Source organism: Symsagittifera roscoffensis, chromosome 1 (assembly GCF_963678635.1).
Source record: "Symsagittifera roscoffensis chromosome 1, txSymRosc1.1, whole genome shotgun sequence".
Taxonomy (NCBI): domain Eukaryota; kingdom Metazoa; phylum Xenacoelomorpha; order Acoela; family Convolutidae; genus Symsagittifera; species Symsagittifera roscoffensis.
The window spans coordinates 11,208,803-11,232,618 of record NC_087062.1 but is presented as its reverse complement, the minus strand read 5'-3'; the positions used below and the strand labels follow the sequence as shown (position 1 = coordinate 11,232,618).

The following is a 23,816-nucleotide window of genomic DNA, read 5'->3' as shown; positions in this document are numbered from 1 at the left end:
ACCTTGTTAAGTTTTTCCCCCTATTGGGGAAAGAAATTTACTTTGTTCCTAAATCGGCATCGGACATAACAAATAAAACTTGAAATTTGAAAGTATTTTTTTTCTACTTGAAAAAAAATTTAAAAACAAATTATGTTTAAAATTTGAACAATCAATATGAAGCAAAAAATTTTACATTGTATGAAAAAATTTTCACAACGAAAATTTAGTTTTTTTTTCAGCATAAAACTACACCATAGCTTATATTTCAATTGCTAACAAATTGTACTAAAGTGAACAGGGGTGGAATTTTTAGAGGGAAGAGCGGATTTTCTAAAAATGTTCAAAATTTGGTCGACCTTGTTCTTTTTTTCTAGATCGACCAAATTAATATTTCTAGCGCTTCCAGCACAGTATAAACTCTCTTTTTTGACATCATTGTTTGAGCCGCAGGCAAATTATTGACAAACAAGTTAAAAAACTCTATTCTCTATTTTGTGCAATTTTTTGAAAGTTTTTGACCAAAATATTGCGTTTTTTTTTGGGCGCTTGCCTTCAAAGTTAATATTTTTTGGCGCCCAAGGCGCCTTTCAGTTAAAATCAAGGATTGAACAGCCCAAAAAGTATTTCATAAAGTGGTAGAACCTTTGGTTGGTGAAGAGGTCAAATCCCTGGGGGAGGCGTTCACACCCCCCTTTATTGCGCTCTGAAAAGTTTCAAAAGGATAGAAGTTACAAAAAATTGGTTGAGGCCCAAAAAAACCTAACCATTTGAAATTAAAAGATTATACTCTTAACACTTGGTTGTAGGAGTAAAGTTTATGGCAAAACTAATTGCACCCTATTAATTCTGCTAAAATGCGGAGCAAGTTTTACAAATAGTTTTTTGCCAAAAACCAACCCAATTTGAGAAAAAACTCGTTTTGATTTTCAAGTTTTATTTACATAATCCAAGAGCGAATGATCAGCGCTACCCTCTATGAAACTATCAATATTTGGTGTTAATGTTTTCAAAATATGAAACGTCCGCGTTTAGTAAAGCTTTTACACGGATGCTTTCTCTTTTGTGCAGATGTGGGAAACTGTCATTATTAGACCTGGAAAAAATTGGCAACTCTTTGAAACCAAGTTTTGATGGTTTCAAAGAGGATAGCTCTGATTGTTTTCTTTTGGTCTATGTGAAATTTTTTACGGAATTTCGAAAGAAAATTTGTCCAAAATGGACATTGAAAACCGGCAATTAAGACAGTTAAACCCTGAATTTGCGTTTAGTTTTGTCCATTAGTGTATAATGTTTTTGGCTCTTTTCCAGTTTACCTCCACCTCGTAAAACTATCAAAAAAAAGTAGTCAAAATTTTGCATGAAAGAAAAGTTTATACAATTTTTTCACCTGTTCACGCTGACAGGTTATGATGCAGTTTATAGCTTGAAAAGTAATTTAAATTAGACTTTCATATTCTGAATTTCAGAAAAAAACCACGGGAGAAACTAGAAAAGAGCCGTTTTTTATGTTCTGTTTTGCAAAGAAGCTTGTGAGCGTGAACAAGTGAACAATTGTTTGAAACAATTGTTACATGCTAATTGCCGTATGAACAACTTTTCAACAAGTTAGTTTTTTTTTTAATTTTATGAGGGTATCGAAGACTGGAAATTTTTTTCGTTTTGTCCTTGAGAAATAAATCAGAACTGTAGTTCAGACACTTTAAATGGCTGTCAGAACATTCAAGTCCTCGCTCTGATTTGAGCACGCTTTTCTTTTGTAACAAAAAATAATAAAGTATTTAAAATTTTGAATCAAAAGAGCCCAAAGATCAATCAGTTTAATTTAGTTTGTGTTGTCATTGCTGTTGTCTAGTAGGAGTTTGAGAGGCTGTCCTGTGAGTGCTTGTTCCGTGAGCCGGGCTTCTTGCAGGCGCTGGACTGCGTTGCTGCGGCGCCGGACTGCGCCCCGGAGAAACTGTAACTCTTCCCATACTCGGTGAAGGGGCGTTATTCTGACTGACAACTGTCGACTTCGAGAGATCCGGGGTTCTCGAACGATCCGGCGATCTGTTAGGAGTTCGAGTCCTGACGCTTCCTGGAATAGCTTCTTCAGTTGCCGGAATCAGTTCCCGATCACGTGGTACTCTGAGACCAGCAGGGGGTATTCTTGCACCAGGTCTCGAGGCGTGAGCTCCAGGTGGTGGTGGGTTTGGTTTCCGGAACGGAGCTGTGTAAACTTTCTGGTGGGCCGGTATATCTGGCATTATTTTTATAATTTCAGGTTCTGCGAAAACATATTTTAAATTCACTCATGTTTCTAGGAGTTCTGTTTCTTTTAAACTATGGCAAGATTACTTCCCTCTTTTTATTATCGATCGCTATAACCTTTCAAATTATTGAGAATCTGTGATGCAAATTAGCTCTTTTCCAGTTTCCCGCCCCTCCTCCCTGTGTTTGTATATAAGAAGCTTTTACACTTGTTTACGCCGTTATTTTTGCAGCTTGGAACACCAAACTTCATTTTAAGGCTTTCGTAAAACCGAAATTTAGAAAAATCAAGGGGACTGGATAAAACCAACATAACAAAATGTCAGTTTGGGTACCTTTTGCTACAAAAATCAGATTTAATAACAAAGTAGGTTGATTGCGTTTGACTTAATATGAAACGTAGCAAAAGGTACCAATGTTTGTTCATTTGTAAGCTCCTACAGCTGTATAAACTGAAAATTTAATTGTTGATTAAAATAAATTCACTAGTTTTTGCAGTGGTTCAGTAAGCAATAAGTCGAGTATTTCTTTGTCGCTCAGTCGTCACAGCGGCAATTTTCTGAAGCGAGTAAGTAGCTTGTTATTATCGTCTCGGTGACCTCGGTGACCTCGTTCTTGGTGACCTTGACTTGTGTGACCTGTTCCGTGACCTTCCACCACGTGGTGACTTACCCCTCGGAGATCGACCTCTGGGTGACCTTCTGGGGCTTCTGGGAGATCGGGATCTTGGCCGGGGTCGGCGGGGTACATTCGGAATGGCCTGATCTGTCGCCGCAATCAGTTCGGGGTCGTGGGGGGAGCGGATTGGAGGGGTGTTTATTCCACTCGGTAAGCCGGCAGCCGGCGGTGGTGGGGGCGCATCACCCATTGTTTACAAGTTATTTTCTGGCTTATTTGTTTTTGTTAACCTGTAACAACAACAAACATTGGTACGTTTTGCTTGCATTTCACAGCAAAAAAATTATAGGGATTGAAATGGAAAGTTTAGAAGGAAAAATGAGAAAGACATTACAATAGACTTACGATTTAGTTTTCAAAGAATATTAATTAGTTTGTTGCGTCTTAAACCTGCAGTCAAAAGTCACAGAGTGAACAAATTCATGGAAAAAATCATGGAAAAAATTTACCAAAAAAAAACACTCGTGCTTTTTTGTCGAGCCTCGGCGAAGATCAAAACAATTCAGTAGGTCTTAAGAGAAGGTTGCTCACGGGCTAACCTCTGTGAATCCTTCGTACAAAGTTGCACCATAAAGAAAGATAAATTGGCTCTTTTTCCTTTTCCCCCCACCTCACATAAGCGTCAATTTTATGATGTAACGAGGGGTTTTACAAGGTTAATTATGAAGACCAAAAATGTTTGTCATGGCCTAATTAGTTCGCATGCCAATTTTTGTAAGATTCGGATAAAGTGAACAAAACTTCACTAGTAAAATTTTGCAGGTGGGGGGGGGGGGGGGGGGGAAGGAAAAAGAGCCGATAAATTGAATTTGAAGTGGGTACCTGTACATATCAACCTAAACAATTCGGTTAATTCTCCTTTAAAAAATTCAATTAGGTTAAGAATGCATCATGCCTCTTTTTTCATTTATTCCCACCTGCGAATTTATATTGAAAAAGTTTTGTTCCGATTGGCCGATGGTTATGAAAAGTTACATGCAAACTAATTTAGAGATAAAAGACGTATATGATCCGGCTCTTTTTCCTTTTCCCCCCCACCTGCAAATTTGGCTCTTTTCCAGTTTCCCCCCACCTTTCAAATTCAATTTTGAAAAGCTTATTTAACGTTGTCATAATGCAATGAAATTTGGCGTGGTGAACAAATCGACAATTCTGAACAGATTTGTTCTTCATACTTAACAGCGTAACATCACGCATTTAGCCGTAATAACACGTAAAACAAACATAAAACTCGGTTCGGTAATTTGAAAGGGGGGGGGGGAACTGGAAAAGAGCCGCAAATTTTTATATTTGAAGTTTCTGTTCACTTTGTCCAATAGTCATGAAAATTGACATACAGACTGATTAGGCCATGACAAACATATTTGGTCTTCATAATTAACCTTGTAAAACCATTCGTTAGACCATAAATTTCATGTTTGAGTGAGGTGGGGGGGGGGGGGAAGGAAAAAGAGCCTATGATCCTTATACGTAACCGTGTAAAACCACTCATTACACCATAAAATTGATGCCAATGCGAAATGGGGAGGGTGAAGCAAAGTTGCGACAAAAATGCGCAAAGTTGATCAACTTCTCAAATGTTTCATCTCGCGTATTTTAGATTAGAAGCGTTTGGCACAATCATTATGGAACCTGATCTAACTACATTTTATGATTGGATAAATTAGATATTTTACCAATGTAAAGTATTTAATATTAACCAATCATGATCCATCTGACTAACAATCCACTTATTTGTAAGTGCTGAAATTACTTGTAATTTCAGCACCAGAGAGATTTGAATTTAACTTAGAAATTAGTTGACTCTCCAAGAAGACTTCAGCAACCGCAATAAACCAGTATACCCTAGATCTATTGAGCCTAGCAGAGACTAGTCAAACAACCTGAGACTAGATAGTATAAGAGTAAGATTAGGATTGGTATTAGACTAAGAAGTTGCACGAATCTATCCGGCCGAAAATAAGATAGCGTGACGAGCAGACGGTGTACCCTATCCGAAATTACTCTATGAGTTATACACTTCGGTCCTAACTCATCTGGTGCGACCATAAGTCTCGAACAAGACCTTAATAGCTTAGAATTAACCAAAAATAGATTAGAATTTAGACAAAACATTTTTAAAATGTTACACGACGATAATTTAATCGAAATGTCTCTACGACTCAATAGATCAAAGCCAATATTCCGAACGATAAGAGAACTACCCGGAATTGCAAGAAGACCTCGAACCAGAGACGACATACGACAAAGTAGAAACTTACCATATAGTTATATGATAGTTCGGCAAAAGCCAACACAAACTTTTGTATTTAGAATACTACTAGCCATGAATTTAGATTTTCATTTGCAAACATAAAATCTTGAAGTCAATCTTCAAAATCATTTCAGGCGCTAAACCAAATTATTAATATACAATAACGATTGATAAAGAGATCTCAGATCGTTTTCCTAAATTCTGCAGTAATATACAAAACATGTTTGAAAAATATTTATTGAAAAATCAAAATAAAAATTAGTAGCATGACAATAAATGGTTAGTAATCATAATTCATCCTGTTGTTCCAGCTTCATCACCTAAACATAACAGCATTCATAAACTCACTAATATCATAAAAACACTAAATCTTTTCTCTACACAAATTTAAATCATTTTAAACTTAAATTCACTTAAATTAAAAATCAGATCATCAAGGCTCATCCTTGGATCTTAAATCATTTTCTATTTAATTAAATTTAAAACTTGATCATCAAGGCCTATCATTGGATCAAAAAGAACAATTTTGTTCTCCCCCACCCACTTAGCAAGTGTCTAACGACCTCAAACGTCGATTCACTATCCAACCCTTCCAAAAGACCCAAGATTAACAGAAATTTTTGAACAAAACTAATCATTCAAATTAGGATAAACAGTGAAGAACTTCGGTTATTCATCCTTCACTTGATCCCCCCTCTTACCAGACCCAGGATAAATCTTAGACTTAGTAAGTTTAAAATAGTATCTAACGAACTACTCGCGTTCTAATTATACCTGAACCTTGTGGATCGATTTACTATTCTCCAACCCTGAACACAATCACTACCCTTAAGTAAGATTAAGTAAGTTAACACCTTAGCTTATACTAGCCACGAGAAAGTATAAAATCATTCTTCGGAATCGATATACTTTTCTCCCCAACCCTGAACATATAGACCCAGGTTAGGCTAACCAAAAAATCGTAAGGACTAACAGTCTAAGAAAATAGAAATCATTTAACAACCTTTTGCATCCGTCATCCTAAACCTTATGTCATTTAAAAACCTAGGAAATAAACAAACAATCGTTTTACACAATTGTGAAATAGATAACAAAAAATACGATCTTGTAATCACACCACACACACAAACAGTTGGATATATCAGAACAAAACGACAAACACTAAAAAGAAAAATAATAACCAAACAAAGACAAATTACACGAAAAAGATTTTCCAAAAACCGCAACGCATTTTCAGAATCAGAAACCAGCAGTTTAGACGAACTTTATAAATTAAAAGAATCTATAGATAAAAATGGCCCCATTCACGATCAATTATATTTTTCCGACTCAGAAACAACTTCAAATTCATCAAAAAGAGGAAAAAGAAGAATAAAAAAGCAATATAAACACAAACCAGTACATTTATACAATTGGAATCAACCAATTAGACACATTGATAATTACATATTAACAGTCATCAAACGAAAAAATGAGCTCAACACACACCCCAGGTGAAGAAAGTTCAGATGATGATGATATCTTCCCCTTTATCGTAGATGCAACCACTGATAGAGGACAGCATATATTTTGCAAAAATTTACTCTTAAATTTGTTTGAACCCGGAATCAGTCCATGTAAAACAGAGTTCCCAGATGTAAAAATCAAAAGACAAATTATCGATCACTATTTGAAAGATATATGCAACTTAACACAACAATACGGAATCTACTCCATAGAATTCAGCTCACCAAACCAGAATCACAGCAAATATGTAATTCAAACAGACGACCTTGATTTAGAATTCTCAAAAGTATTCTCAGAATATATAAAAAGCATACAATATCATAACTCACAAAGAGCAAACTCCATATTCACCAATGAAGTTTTTGCAATAATATATAGTTATATCTCGATATTAGAAAACGAAATCCCAATCCCAAATGTCTCACCGACAGAAACATCTAAACATATAAGAGTACGACATGAAATCACACTACTCTCTAGTTTTCTAAATATAATTCAAGAAAATTTCACTAAAGATGAAGTTTCACCACATACAAAACATGACTTACAAAAAATTTTGGCATGGTTTATAATAGATTATTTCACACATAATATTGATTTAATTTCACAAGCAAGAAAAAATTTTAGACCTCAAAACTCAAACGATGATAATGCCATCACAGAACAGTCAGACTATGTTTGGGACCCCGAATGGTCTCATTCCGCATTCATAAACTTCCCACAATCAATCTCAAGTCAAGCAATAAGTACGATATCTTATGTAAGAGATTACGTAAGAGTAATACCATTAACCATTGATGCAACACCATTAAACTATAATACATTTTTACCTGATATGCAAAATAATAGTTTAAACTCCACAGTCATACACAATGAAAACCTCAATGGAACTAGAAATCTCACTCAACAAGATATCCAGACACCATCACACTTCATAAATGAAGAAATCGTACACACAACAACTACACAACAAAGCATTTCACCGATACGTCCAAATTTAACAACACCAAGAAATACAAACCCTTCACAAACACAGGTAACCTTACAATCAACCGTTAAACCTTCGGTTGCCCCAAAATATTCACACATGGATTATCAAACATACAGACCCATGACAATACCGTCAAAAACACGTAAAACGTTCACTAGAAACAATTTTACAGAACATAATTATAATTACACACATCCATCAAAAACAAATTATCCCCCACGAAAAAATTTTAATAATTATACAAGATCTCGAAACTGGGATAACCCAATGGCTCAAACTAATTCAGTAAATTTTCAAACAAATTTACATCCTTCACAGGATCGTAGTGAAAACTATCCATTTTTTCAACAAAATAAAAATAAAAAACAAACATCTTATCAAATGGATTACTTATCCTCAGATGATGATTTTTTACAACCAGATATATTTGCACCATATAATCAAGAATATCGTGGACAAGGAGTACAGAAACCACATACAAATCATAGAATTTTTTCTCCACAACCCATAGATACACAAAATCAACAACCAATTCAGCAACAAAACCCAATTAATACACAATATTTTCAACCAATTCAGCAACAAAACCCAATGATCACACACTCGTATCAACCGACACAAATGCAAAATGAAATACCACTCCCATATTATCTTCAACAACACGAAATAACAAGAAATCAACTTTCAAATTTTTCTCAAATGCCAAATGCAGCAGAATCATTACAAATGACAATGAATCCATACCTTATGGGTGGATCATCAATAACATCAAATAAACCTTTAATGGTATTCACAGGAACAGACCCTGAATATTCTGTAGAAGACTATTTAAATGCAGTAACAGCAAATTTGATTTTAAATATAGGACCTGAACCAATTAATACGCCACTACATCAAAACTGGATACATCGACGCACAGCGTTGATACAAACAACTTTAGACGGCGCAGCCCAAAAATTGTTTTCAGTATTGCCTATAGAAATAAAATCAAATTGGAAAAGGTTTACACAAGAATTTTCAAAAATGTTTGACTCCGAAAGAAACAAACAACAACAAAGAGTTTTATGTAATGAAATTCGCAGATTACCAAATGAAACCATCAAACAATTAGCAGTACGTATCGAAACACTAGTTCGAAAAGCATATTCATTAAATACACACGACTATAAAAACACAAAGATGACAGAAATCTTAATGATGTCCTTAACACCGCAATTAAGAAAATTAGCAATAAAAAAGAGAGCATCCCATCCTTCTTCAATTCGAGAACCCGATTTAGATTTTCGAAAACTAGTAGACAAACTAGAACAAGCAGAAATCACAATAAAACTCGAAGAAACAGAAAATCTGAAATTACAATATGTTAACCGAATCGAAACAAATACCACAAGTATCAACAATATACAGGAATCAGATACAGACCTCGTTGAAAAAATCACTGAAATACTCAATATTTACGAAAAACACCCAAACTTTAAAGGCAAACCATCTTTCAAAAAATGGTGTAATTATTGCCGACGATACGGACATAATATTTCTGAATGTAAACAAAAACAGCAAGACAATCAAAATAAACTTCCAAAATATAAAGAACCAAATAAATCATTCTATCAATACATGAAAAAAGATCAAAATCTACCGAACAAAAATGTGTACAGCAACAAAATTTCAGGAAAAGCACTCCCGAACAATACAAATTATACAAGAAATCAATCACCATATAACTCAAGTTATAGAGGAAGATCACCAGAACGAAGAAATACGCAAAATTCATCACAAAATCACTACAATAGACCAAATAGTCGAAATAACTACTCTAGATCAAATTCAAATACAACACGATTTGTTTCTAGATCTAATTCCCAATCAAGAAATAATTACTATCCAAACAATCAATCACGAAATTCATCATACAATAGAAATAGAAACTACTCCAATAATCGGAATAGAAGTTATTCAAACAACCGAAACCAGAATTACCCGAACAATCGATCAAGGAATAACTCATATAATAGATCGAACTATAACAGACCAAACAATAATTACCAAAACAGATCACGAAATAATTCACAAAATCGACATTCAAGTTATAATAATCGTTATAGAAATTATTCCCAATCACCACACAGGAATAATAACCATTATAATAATTCTAATAATCGCCATAGAAGTAGTACACCTAAACATCAAAGAAATATAAATCAAGTACAATCAAATCCAGAAACAACATCAGACCCTCCAGTTATTGATGACACAGTAAATGATACGTTACAACTCAAACAAATAAACTGTGAATCATCAGACTCAGAAAGTGAAACAGAAAACACTATCTCCGTCAATATGATAACAGTCAAAAATGACTATGAACCTATTATATATGAACAACCATTTTCATCACACATATATGAAAATCAATCAGAACTCCTTCACAATTATTATATTGAACCCATCCATTCTACACCGACGACGCAAAAAAACTAATGAAATTAACACTACAAATCAACCCAATGAGAATGACAAAACAAAATGCTTGAATACAAATCACATCTATCAAAACATACAAAAAGAACAACCCAAAGAAAAAATTTGGACAATACCATTTCTTTTAGAAAGTCCAAGAAACAAAGAATTTCAACCACCAGATCTTGAAATTGATTTTCTAATTGATTCAGGAGCAGAATCAATTATAATAAACATTCCCACATGGAATGAAATAAAAACCTTACACCCAAAGCTAACACCTCTTGAAACCTCCAGTAAACTAGCAACAGCACAAGGATCAACATTGGTAAACTATGGAAAAATTCAATTATTTCTTCTCCCCACAAGAACAATGGAGAAAAATAAAATTTTAACTAAACCATTTAAACAAATATTCCATAACACTGATATTAAACACAATATCATTGGAATACCATTTATCTCTAAATATATACCAACAATCAACATTTTAAATAGTAAAATACTAATCAAAGATAAATACACAAAAACAAAAGACACATCCCTAACATTTTTTCAAAGATTAAACAAACAACCACCATTCTTTTCAAAATTTTATCCAATATATAACCAACAAAGAAAACACCTGAAACCACTATCAGGAAACATATATAATTTTTCAATAAAACAAGTTCACCAATATGATAAAAAACAAAACAAACAACAACTCTATATGTCAGATTTTGAATTCAAACCTATCCATAAGTTTTTCAAAATCACAATTTCATCCATAAAATATTTGAAAAACTCGAATTCAGATTTTATTTCTCTACATGTATACAACAATACACCCTATCAAGTAACACTACTTTTAGGACTTTTAGGCTATTGCGAAACCAACGCTACAATATCACCAATACACGAAAAAGCATATCGCGTAAATAATATACTCCAATTATTAGATATTTGTCAATCCACAATTCTTAATGAAGAATTATCCATAAATAATATAATAAGTAACGAAAAAACAAATACGGATTATTTCACAAAAACCCCATATTTCAAACCGACATTCAACATAAATAACTACACAGAGAATCAACAGAAATTTTTAACTATGTTTAATTTCCAACATTCACAAAAAACACAAGACGAATTTGAAAAATTAGCCAAACAGCTAATTAAATATTCATCAGTCTATGCAACATCCAAATTTGATGTTGGCAAAATCAGCTCATCACTACATCTCACATTAAAACCAGACGCAGTTTTCAAAAAACAAAGAGCAAGTAAAGTACCAATTCATTTACACGATAAAGTGAACAGATTACTTGATATCTTAGAACAATACAATATAATCTCACCGGTAAACAAAGAAGAACAACCAAAAGGTAACACATTTATCAACCCTGTTATCATCCTAGCAAAAGGAGAATCATTAAAAATAGTTCTAGACGCCAGATACCTTAATTCACTAATAGACGAATCAAAATGCAATTGGCCTATTGAACCAATACAAGTTATTTTAACAAAAATAAACGGAAAATACTTTACAACCGCAGATATGAATAGTGCATACAATCAAATGCCATTAGATGAACAATCGCGACGCTTAACACAATTTGTTATTGGAAACCAACAGTATGAATTCAACCGCTTATTCTATGGAATATCCATAGGACCAGCAGCATTTTCAGCTTTTATGAGCAAAATTTTTCGACCACTAATACTCAAGAAAAACGCAATCACCTATTTAGACGATGTTTTTATGCAATCACAGACTAAGGAAGAAATGTTCAATGTTTTAGAACAATATCACCAAATACTTCAGAACAAAAATCTGAAGGCCGCCCCCGATAAATCACACTTCTTTTTGACAAGAGTAAAATTCTTAGGACATAATATAGAAAGAAAAACAATCACCCCATTAAAATCACGCATTGATGCTATTCAAAAACTCCAACCACCAACAAACAAAAAGAAAATCCAAGAATTCCTTGGAATGTTAAATTTTTTAAGTAAATATGTCTATAAAAGGCAATTATACCTAAGACCGTTTTATAATATACTTAGACAACAAAATAATTTTGAATGGAACACAGAACATCAAGCACGATTTGAAGAAATTAAAAAACTTCTAACTGAACAAATTTCAAACACAATTCCAGATTCAAATCAACCATTTTATGCAATGTGCGATGCTTCGAACTTTGGCATCGGCGCAGCGTTATTACAATCACATAAAGGCACAAACAAAATGAACCTTATATCAGCAAATTCTCGATTATTCACTCAAGCAGAGCTAAGACTCTCAACCCTAATGAGAGAATGTACAGCCATAATCTATACACTTACAGAATATGAATTTCTGATACTTGGATCAAAACATCCAACAGTTCTATTCACAGATCACAAACCAATCATTTTTCTCTTTACTCAAAAATCTAACCCAAATCACACTAATACAAAAGAATTTTTAGCTATCACCTTACCCTCATTTCCACAATACACCTTAAACACCCCTCACGACACTAACGAAACACGTAACTTTGTAGACGAACACGTTTTAATGCCTACCCTTCCTTGGACCTCATATTATCATTTTACTAATCCCCTTTGCTTACCTTTATCTAACACTCACATCGATATAGAACGAAATAAGGACATGCTATATCGACTCACTACACCACTAACACCTAGACAATTTACTTACATCGGATATAAAAAATCACTAAAAACATACACTGCACCCCGAGCTAACGAATATACGCTAGAATATTACGATCATAACATCATCAGAACTAACCAAGATCAATTCTTAGACGATGACCGCTTCGCTAACCCACAAATCACAGAAAAAATTTTCATTAAAACACCATATGTATTTACACTCAATATCTTTGATCGCAAATTTGACCACATCATCTCAGAAGCACTAACAGACACGCAAGCCTACGAAAGTTTTAAAGAACGCTTCCAAATATTTTCACTAACCTTTCATTTCCTTGCACCACATGAAAGAGATTTGCACTGCTCACACGATATTATGTTGCGCACTAAACAAACTCACACATATACATATTATCGTTTTATCCAAAATCACTTCGACCTACACACTCCCTCCAGACAACCACACCACCGTTTTCAATTCATCAATTCCAAATACACCTCACCATACTTTCTTAACTTCACATATTGCATTAAAGATACTAACCTTCATGGTATTCTTCGAAATTATGATCCCATAACCCAAATGTATATTTTTTGTCCCATCACCAAGACCTTCAACGCAGAAGAATCCCGACCCTTCCTTCTCCCACACGAATTTGTTCAACCTATAGAAATCCCCATTTTAGAATTCATCCACAACACTAAATTCAATCACAAATTTTATAATCTAATCCAAAACACACTTTATGAGTTTGCAGTTGGCACTGAAGAACTAACCACCATTAAAGCACTTCAATTGCTTTGGCCACTGCTTCAAACTAAAAATATCATCCGCATCTTAGCTAAATTACTAACAACTTCAGATCTCATCCACGACATCTTCCCCCACGGTTTCTTCCCCGACGACTAAGAGGCAAGTATGAATTATACATATTATTAACTAATTAAATTAAAATTAGAAACTAACCATTCTTTATTCATGTCTTCTTTAGAATTTTAGCCTTCATCCAACGATCATCTGAAAAATTCACAAAAGAAAATAAAAATTGAAAACTTCTTCAAACTGTTTAAAACTCTATTAATTTTTTGCACCAAACAATTAAATAAAAATAATACCAATGCAGTAATTTAATTTATAAATTTTTTCCAAATGCAGTAAATCTAATAATGATGAAAACTTGTAACTTAATTTTCCCCAACAACTAGCAGTAAAATTGAAATTCTATGTAGTAAATTAATAAGAAGCAAATGCAGTACTAACCTTTTGATATTTTCATTCACTCGCACAGAATTCTATCCAAACTCGCACAGCTCGCCCACGAAGAATTGTTTAAATAATGAATTTCAGTTTCAAGCTTTCACACTCAACAACTCTAACACACGATAACAACTTTCAAACTTTCCTTTAACCCGGTTGGAAAGGAATTATATACTAAACAAAACTAACCAATGCAGCTTACTAAACACCACAACACATAGCATAACAGCATGACTAAGAAAAGGAAACCAACGGTACCCAAACCGGATTAACCCAGTTTAAAACTGGATAATTTATTCTTTTGAAGACTATTATAAAGTCTAAGAAAGAAATAATAAAACACAAAAAAGTCGAAAGACAAACCCATACCACAAACAATTTGATTTTTGAAAAAAGGACACAACCAACAAAACATAAGAAAAACCACAACAAACCCAACATAAAACGTTGTCACATAACAGGACCTCTCACAAAAACCGCATGCAATCATACTCCCACTCCTAGCCTAACCTACCAGAAGAGGACGTCCTGAGCATGCTCTATAGCCGGCCTAACCCACCGCGCTACATCCACGCTTTGTGACACACACTCCTGTTTTTAATAAGAGCTACTCAAGGGTGAGTAACTCTTCAAAATAACTGAACTAAAACAAAAAGCTTTTGTGAAAACAACTAACCAAAATCATAATTAAAAAACATTAAACTAATAAAAGTTTTATAAAATGTAAATTATACTATGCAATATATAGATCAGCATACAACACCAAAGACGAACATCCAAAGACAAAATGAACCCACTACACTCGAAAAAGAATGGCCAACCACAATCAATATGCCGCCCACAATCACAACTCAAAGAATTTAGAGTACGACTTGACTTCGCAGAAAAGGACTTCATTGAACTAGACCAATGACCACCTCGATGTTCAAGTATACGTACAGATCCGAGTAACCAGGCATCCCCTCCACGCACAATCTCCACGCCATTCCCAGACAAGATCAAACACAAAGAAGTTCTCATCAATGAAACAGAAAAACCTGACATAGCCAACCATTCTGAAATCAGATTTGAGTTTGTTGCGAAAACCCAGTCGTTGTCATGAGAAGACACAACGATTGAACCTGGAACTTCTCTAACAAGAGAACCCAGAAGAAATATGATGTTCGCCAAACACCAACGTCCATCATCCATCCTTTGAATTACAGAAAGACTATTCTAAAAAACTCTGTAAAACCCGGATGGGTGGAACCTGATCTAAACTACATTTTATGATTGGATAAATTAGATATTTTACCAATGTAAAGTATTTAATATTAACCAATCATGATCCATCTGACTAACAATCCACTTATTTGTAAGTGCTGAAATTACTTGTAATTTCAGCACCAGAGAGATTTGAATTTAACTTAGAAATTAGTTGACTCTCCAAGAAGACTTCAGCAACCGCAATAAACCAGTATGCCCTAGATCTATTGAGCCTAGCAGAGACTAGTTAAACAACATGAGACTAGATAGTATAAGAGTAAGATTAGGATTGGTATTAGACTAAGAAGTTGCACGAATCTATCCGGCCGAAAATAAGATAGCGTGACGAGCAGACGGTGTACCCTATCCGAAATTACTCTATGAGTTATACACTTCGGTCCTAACTCAATTATTGTGTTTCTTTTACCACTTCTTTTGGCATGAATTGTTTGTTCTGGGAACATCTTCTCAATTTGTATAATATACTAACCTATGACGTGGGCTCTTTTGAAACAACCCACGTCGAATTTTTTTTCAACAGGTGCGGCCGTCGCGACTCAAAAACAGTGCAATTGTGAAATTTTGGTTGCGCCGTTCTCTCAGCTCAATCAGAGTCGGTTGCAACTTAAGTGGCGTACCTCGACCCTGGAAGTATAGATAATTTGTCGTTTGGGCTCTTTTTCCTTCCCCCCACCTGCAAACTTTCCTTCCCCAACCACTCGTTACACTATAAAATTGATTGGGGGAAGGAAAAAGAGCCGTCGTTTGGTAGAATTTTAAAAACCATATTATTGGTGAAACGACCGGGTAATTTATTTTGATTTACTTCCAAAAACCAAGGTTTTGATTTACTTTCAAAGTCCGCTCATCTCTGCTTTTCACACAAGTCCGCTCATTTCTGCTTATGGCCTCTTCATTCAGCACAACTTCTATAAATCCACATGCTCTCAATATGTTTTCACAAAATACACTTCCAATTTCCACATTACGAAATTCCAAAATCATGGTTATTTTATGTATTTTTTTTTTGGCTAAATGCATCAAGTTGCGATGTAAAATATGAAGAACCAGTTTGTTTGCAATCATTTAATTGTTCAACATGTGAAGTTTCACTATAATATAACTATGTTGAGAAACTTTGAAACTATATTTCAAATGTGGAGTGGGGGGCGTGAAGTAGAAAAGATTTCATGGTTTCATGTGCCTAATAGCATTACGTAACATGCTTATCAGGATCAACTTTTCCAAGAATTTCTAACGTCTACAGTTATTCAAGCCAAACAGATAATATTATGTAAATGGTTTAATGTATGAATCAAATTTGAGCCCTCTTTAGAGAACATGAAATACAGTGCTGATTTAAATTATCCGGACAAAACAAACATAACTTGAATTTTCAAACGCGTTTTTCTCAAATTGGGTTAACATTAGACAAAAAGTGAAGAGAACAAAAGTTTCTTAGAATTTCACCAGAATTAAAATGTGCCATTTTTTCTCCGAAATTCTTAACAAAAATTTTTACCCCAAAAATGGGTCAATTTGGCTTTTTTCAAATAATCAAAAATTACGCTGGAACTACTTTGTTAATTGATACGAAAATTATATCACAGGAAGAGCCTCTCACGCAGCTCAACAAAGTTTAACAATGGTTAAATCTCCAAAAACCAGTATAAGAGAAAAAATTTTCACTTGATATTCAATAAATTTGATTTTTACTATATAAAACCCAAAATCTCTGTTAAAAAATAAATTTTAAACAATTTGCGCAAATTTTTGGAGATTTGACCCTTGTTAAACTTTGTTGAGCGGCGTAAGAGGCTTCCTGTGATATAATTTTTGTATCAATTAACAAAGTAGTTCCAGCGTAATTTTTGATTATTTGAAAAAAGCCAAATTGACCCATTTTTGGGGTAAAATTTTTGTTAAGAATTTCGGAGAAAAAATGGCACCATTTTAATTCTGGTGAAATTCTGAGAAACTCTTGTTCTCTTCACGTTTTGTCTAATGTTAACCCAGTTTGAGAAAAACGCGTTTGAAAATTCAAGTTTTGTTTGTTTTGTCCGGATAATTTAAATCAGCACTGTACTAATCGGTTGAAATTTTGTTTCTCTTGATTTAACCATGTAAGCCTTACATGACTTTATTGAAGACAAAATAACAAACAAATCAATGAGGCATAGAAAGTTTCTGTTGAAAATCTGTTGATTTCGATCGGTGAAAATTGACTGAATAAAAAAACCACACCGAGCATAAAAATTCCGTTTTCTTCGAAAGTCGGAACAATAAACGGGCGATATACCCAACTTTTCGGCTTTAAACAAAAAAATGTAGGAGACAAAAACTACTGGAAGCCGATAAAGTGTTCAGACGACAAAACATTACGCAAAATGTTTCTAACAGAAAAATTTTTTCATTTGACAGGATGTAATCAATGATTCATAGATGAAGCATAGATTATTTGTGAAAACGCTCTTACCTCGAAACGACTAATAGCAGTTTCGAGGAAAAAATAGTGACAAAATTACATAAATTGAAGTTTTTGGTACTATACAACATCAAGAGACACTCAATTTTTTGGTCATAATTTTCAAGCATAAATTTAACATTTAATGTAACCAAACAATTAATAATAAAAACAAAAGCAAACGATGCGAAAACTTAATTTATTTTTAAACTCTAATTAATCTACTCTCTAACATTCTTTTACATAAAATGTTTAATTTTAATTCGGGGTTGATTTTGCAACTTTAAATTTGTCGATAACTTGTCAAGTGCAAATTAGAACAAAACTGCTCGTATCAGGGCAAAGCCCTGAATGTTCCGACTGCCTTTAAAGGTTTATAGAGCAGTAGTAACATTAAAAAATTAAAGGTAATAAAACAAAATGAAATTTGAAACTTTTTATGAAAATCATCCCCCCACACGCCATCTGAAGTACAAAAGGATATATTTCGCTCCTTGTAACAAACCAATTATGTCAAATAAGCTTCTTTTTACCAATTTGGAACGATTTCTAAGACGGATTAACTCTCCGCTTACGCGTTATTAGTGCAAAATATATCGAGCGTTAATTGTCACAAATTGGCCAAAATGGCAATCTTCAAACCCCCGTAACTTTACGAAAAATAATCACAGGTGAAATATCTTTTCAAATTTAAGCTCAGGATAACAGTATCTTTTGAATGATAATAAAAAAATTCCGTCAAAAATGGCTAGTTAAAAAGTCGAAATTTGTCTGAAGAAAAAAACCCACCCCGAGCACAAATATTCCGCTACTTTCGTATCGAAAGTCGGAACAAAAACGTAGATTTGCTTATATGACAACAGATGAGTATTACTTGTATTTTACAAAACTTTCTAACTCTTAGTTTTCCTGGTTAGGTTATTTTTCAGATTTTTTTTCTCTTAAGTAGCTCTTCTGTTCCCGTAGCATGGTTCTTATATCCCTACAAGTTCAATTCCAACCACTCATCAACCATTAATCTTTTTTACGACAGCAAACTTTGCTCGCCAGCCATTCTTGAACTCAAACATCGCGCCAAACAATTCCCGCATCAGTCGCTTTCCCCTTCCACTAAAAATTTCACACCTATGTCGAATGTTCAACTTTTGACTAGAAACCTATTCCATAGGTAACCCCAAATCTAAACACGCCATTACCGATTCAACAACGTTGATAGCGCCTCCAACGGACAGACAAAAACAATTTCTGCCAAGTGCGCCTCTAGTGGTGAGCCCATAAATAATCACGGTCTAGCTGAAAACAAGACACTAAGCCAGAAAGGTCTTTTGTCTGAGTGTAAGTTGTCCTATTTTGAGTGGCCTGAAAAGTTTGGTCACTTCAGAAACTCAACGAATTTGAAGTCCAAGGATGACGACGACAATTTGACATAACTCAAAACTTTCGTTTGAGACGAATTTAAGAATGTATTTGCCAAAAAATCAAACATTGTTGAAGGACGATTTGAGAAAATTTTCACATATAAAACGAAGCTGAAAGTTTGCAACTTTCTGTACAAAAATTGTTAAATTACTTACTTGTTTCGACTGCAAAATATCATTCTCCTTGCACCTACCCCATTTTTTGCTTCCTTACAGCAATCTAGGTGATCATAGGGACCATGTAGAGTTTCAAAATTGTGGCAAAAAACATGCCATTTTTTTAAATACTTTTTTCGCGTCTTGTGAAAGTCGACTACTATTTTAGCAAAAGACGACAGAAACCAAATTTGACAACCAAATTAAAACTTCTTGACGCAGATATTTCATCAAATTGCAGATCTTGGGGTCCTGGGCTTAACCCTGAAAAAAGAGTCGCGAAATTGCTTCAGAGGGTCAATTTTTCCCACTCGTATATGGCGGTTCATATCTTTTTATGTAAGCGTCTCCTGGTATCCTTAAACCTGGAAAAACTGAAACTTGAAAACAGGAAAAAAAAATTTAAAAAAATTGTATTCTATTGTCACAGACTTTTATCGAAATTAGTTTCGAAGATTAGTTCCAATGAAAGTTTTTGAAAATTGAAAAAAACTATTGTTTTTATTTTTTCCAGATGTATGAGAAGCTTAAGTGTAACAGGTGGTATCCCAAATTTATGCCGCTGAGTTATCCCACATTCATAGTTGTTTCAAAAATGAACGAGGCGGGTTAGTTTTAACTTGCAATGGATAAGAACTGCGGCAAAACAGATTTAGTCCAAATCTTTGATAAATTGGCTATTCAAATTTGTAGTTTTTTTCGATACCACCCGGGTTGACCACAATGCTAATCATACATTTCATATATGGAAAAATGCTAGCCATACACTTTTCATGCAATTCCATAATGAGAAGTACAGAAAATTATGATTAGTGGTTTTTCATTTATGAAAATTGTATGAATAGCATTCTCCCATAAATCAAAAAAAAATTATGATTTTTTTAAAATCAATATCTTAAAATTTTTGAGATGTGTTCGTGACCGATTACAACTGATTTACTCAAACTAGAGTCACCAAGGATTTGATTGTTTTGCATTTACAATGCATTGAAAATAACCAGAAGGGTATAAAAGTTTTCTTACACAAATCATATACTAAAATCATCAAGCTTTTGGCAAAAATTTTCAAAGATGATTATTTTTAAACCTTGAACTTTTAACGAATCAGACACTGATCAAGGCATACATAAGCATGCCATACAATATAGGAAAATTTAGCCTTGAAAAAATGTTATTCAGAGAAACGGAAAAAATCCAATTTTTGTGTAACCAGGATTACGTTATGCATACAAAAAGTTAAATTTTGCATTCAAAAATGTTTTTTGGATAATGTTTAATTAAGTACAAAATTCGAATTTGTGTTTGAAAAAAAAATTTTGGGACCCATATCATTACTCGAAAAAAAATTTTGTTGTCGCCATCCAAAAACTGCTAGTCATACAATTTCCATATTTGGAAATTGTATAATTAGCTTATTTTTGACAAAAAGTTATCTTTTTTTATTTAGTACGATACACCGACTTTTATGCCAAAACAAGATAAAATTTCTTTGAAAGTTCGATGAAACCGTTTTAGCAAAATGTATGAAATTTGTATGATAAATTTTTTTTTCATAGACTTAGTTTATGGATTTGTATGAGTAGCATTTTTGGTCTATGGAGGTCAACCCGGGCAGTTAAGGGGCTGTCGGAAAAACCAGGTCTTTGCCCTGATATACAAGCAGTTTTGGTATATGCATGTATGATTTTGCTACGTTTTTTTTTTTCAGATTTGGGAGTTCTTAGGGGTATCATACGAGGAGACGCTTACATAAAAACATATGAACCGTCTTATATGAGTTGGAAAAAATGACCATTTGAAATAATTTTGCGACTCGTTTCTCAATTATAAACCCAGCAAGTCAAAATCTGCAATGTTGCACAAATATCTGCGTCAAATCTTCCCTACTTGGTTGTCAAAAATGGTCTAGAAAACAAGACTGCTCATATCAAGACTCATCTTTGAATGAAAATAACACTCCCTCAATTTTCTGCTAGAAAAGTTCGCCCATATAAATAAATTTGACCAGAGTTTTGACCAAACTGGAATCAAATCAAATCAAATCAAATCAAATGCGCAGAAAATTAACGAAAAGAAGTTACACGTAGGAACTTCATGTACTTTCATGACGTCGATACTCGTACTAAAATTTAGGTTTTTGCCCTATTTTTTATACATTTTCAGCTTTCAATTTTACTATTTGATTGTAAACAACTATTTGGGTCAGTTTTGCAGTGCACGTCAGTTGTGTTTCAGTAATTTTTCAGAGGTGTTCATATTCTGCATCAGGTTATGCAGAGTGGCACTTTTGCATTGATCAGAGACAAAGTCAAAGAAAAAACATCACAGTACCATTAAACAACGAATTCATCGATTGATTTTGGAAAATGTGGATGCTATCAAGTCAGGAACCATTTTAGCTCATTTTGAAATAAAAATTATATCACATTTTGCAAAGTCAAGAGATGATTCCGTTGTTTATTGATACTCCGATATATACTCTTTGAAGTCAGTAGTATTGTATCGTGTCCCGGATCCTAAGGGGGGGTCCTTCCTAAGGGGGGGGGGGGTCCTCACGTAAAGCAAAATCCTAGGAAAGGGGTCCTTAATTTTTTGGAGGACCCTCATCCTAGGATTTTGTAAACGAAAGAGATTTTCCACCCAAAAAGCAGAAGACCCCCTACTTAGGATCTTGCTAAGTTTAGCTTAACAACAAGGGACACGATACAAAAATCTTTCTAATTCCAAATTTTGGGGTCCTAATTATTGGTCCTGATTAATTATATGAATCATATTAATTGTTATGTTTGTTTAGGGTAAATGAACTTTCGACCTAGTTGAAATTTGTTAGTGAACGGGGAATTGACTTTTATGGTATATAATAAAAATTCGCCGGCCATTTTGGCAGCGTAGCTTAACTGTTGGCAGCAGTAAACTAATTCCTTAACTTTATGGTGAAAAGGCAGTAAATTGAAATTAATCTCAAAAGGCGGCGGCCGTTTCTGGGCAAAATATACCAAATGATAAATTTGACAAATTTTGAAATAAGAAAAATGAAATTAGAGGGAACTTGGTGTACTGAAGATATTGATAATGAACATTTACAATTAAGAGTGTTTTCAACCGCGGAAAAAAACTCATTTTTCAAATTTTGTAATGAACGCTACGTCGTCTCCCTCGAAAGGGCAAAGGAAATTTCAAAGAAAGAATACGAGTTAATTTTCAAAGAACAATTTTATTTGAGTGAGCTTCAACAAATCTCTTGGTGCATTTCTACAAAACAACAGTATGGTACTGTGAGCGATTTGAATTTTGCTGATTATGAAAACGTATTCGACTATTCGTTTGATTTTACCTCAAAAAGGGTTGATAAAGACTTGGAGAGAAAAATCCGTCTATGTTTCAACAAGCTATCAAAATACAAAAAACTTCCGGTGGTTTATTTAATTATTTACCACCGTTATCTTAATGAGACTAAATGGTATTTGCAAGGTCACTTTTATTTCCACTGGCTTGAAATTCAGCAGGTTGGAGAGGTGTTGGAAAAAATAAATAATGAAATTGCAAAAAAGCAGAGTAACTCCTATTGATTTGAAAATAATTCACGAAATTTATACGTCTTTGAAACAAACTTATCCTGATAATTCTAACCGACGCAATTATTTTCTAGCTGCATGTTCTCTGTTTTTTGTTAGTTCTGATAACCTTAACTACGACATTTTAATTAAGTTGAGACCTTATGGTGGCTTGATTGGTATTGATAACTCTTCCTTGGACAAATACTTGAAAAATTCCAAAGTTTTACGATTGCACGCTATTTTGCACAATGCGGCCGGATTTATACACGAATTTTATCAACAGGGTCCCACGTACTGTTACATGTTGCCCTGGAACTGTAACAACAGCTTATTGGGACATTTGAGTGGAATAGCGTTCTGCCTTTTCATTAAGTTGAAAAAACCAGAAGTTTATCATTTACTAGAATGCTAGGCGAGAGATCAGTTCTGCTTGACGTGGAAGGCTTTCGTTACAAGAAAAACGCCTTTGTGGTTAAAGAATTAGCAATAACAACTTCAGACTACAGCGATCGACTCATTTTTCTACCTCCAGTGAATTTCAATATACTACCAAAGCTTGAACAAAAAGCTTACAACTGGTTAACAAATTATTTACACGGTCTCCATTGGGAAAACGGTGATTATCCTTATATAAACTTGAATCAAATACTTCAGAGTTTTGTGCTGAGAAATCCCGGTGCCGTTTTTTACGCTAAAGGAAAAGAAAAGACAGAATTTTTGGCCAAGTACTTGGACCGAAAGATTGAAAACCTAGATGATTTGGGCTGTCCTCGGGTTGAAAACTTATATTTTAAAAGTTATCCAAGTTGCAATAAACATATTCCACATTACAACTCCAGGAATCATTGTGCCCTGAAGAAAACCAAGGTTTTTTATGATTGGTTGAAAAATGAACAACAGCGAGAGATCAGCGAAAGTGGAGACATACCTATCACCAAATTCAATGCTTTG

The 23,816-nt window shown here is 34.0% G+C and overlaps 2 protein-coding genes across 2 annotated transcripts in view; both read right to left on the bottom strand.

Moving 5' to 3' along the window:
• Positions 1-1,817: 1,817 nt before the first annotated feature.
• Positions 1,818-3,097, bottom strand: LOC134845628 (uncharacterized). The gene is made up of 2 exons (XM_063862671.1): positions 2,902-3,097; positions 1,818-2,245 (listed from the first exon to the last, which is right to left on the bottom strand). Exons 1-2 carry the CDS (start codon positions 3,095-3,097, stop codon positions 1,818-1,820), a joined length of 624 nt encoding a protein of 207 aa, XP_063718741.1.
• The window catches only part of LOC134854506 (uncharacterized), a 77,439-nt gene continuing 56,560 nt past the window's right edge, over positions 2,938-23,816 (bottom strand). The window contains exon 5 of the mRNA XM_063870798.1: positions 2,938-3,137. Coding sequence (XP_063726868.1) covers positions 3,101-3,137 — 37 coding nt within the window. The 3' untranslated portion in view covers positions 2,938-3,100. The remainder of the gene's footprint in view (positions 3,138-23,816) is intronic.

Excerpts from the sequence above, each read along its gene's own strand:
- LOC134845628 (XM_063862671.1), bottom strand. The coding sequence starts at position 3,097 with ATGGGTGATGCGCCCCCACCACCGCCGGCTGCCGGCTTACCGAGTGGA. Across the intron at positions 2,246-2,901 it reads CAGAGGTCGATCTCCGAGGG|AACCTGAAATTATAAAAATA; the intron begins GTAAGTCACCAC and ends ATGTTTTCGCAG.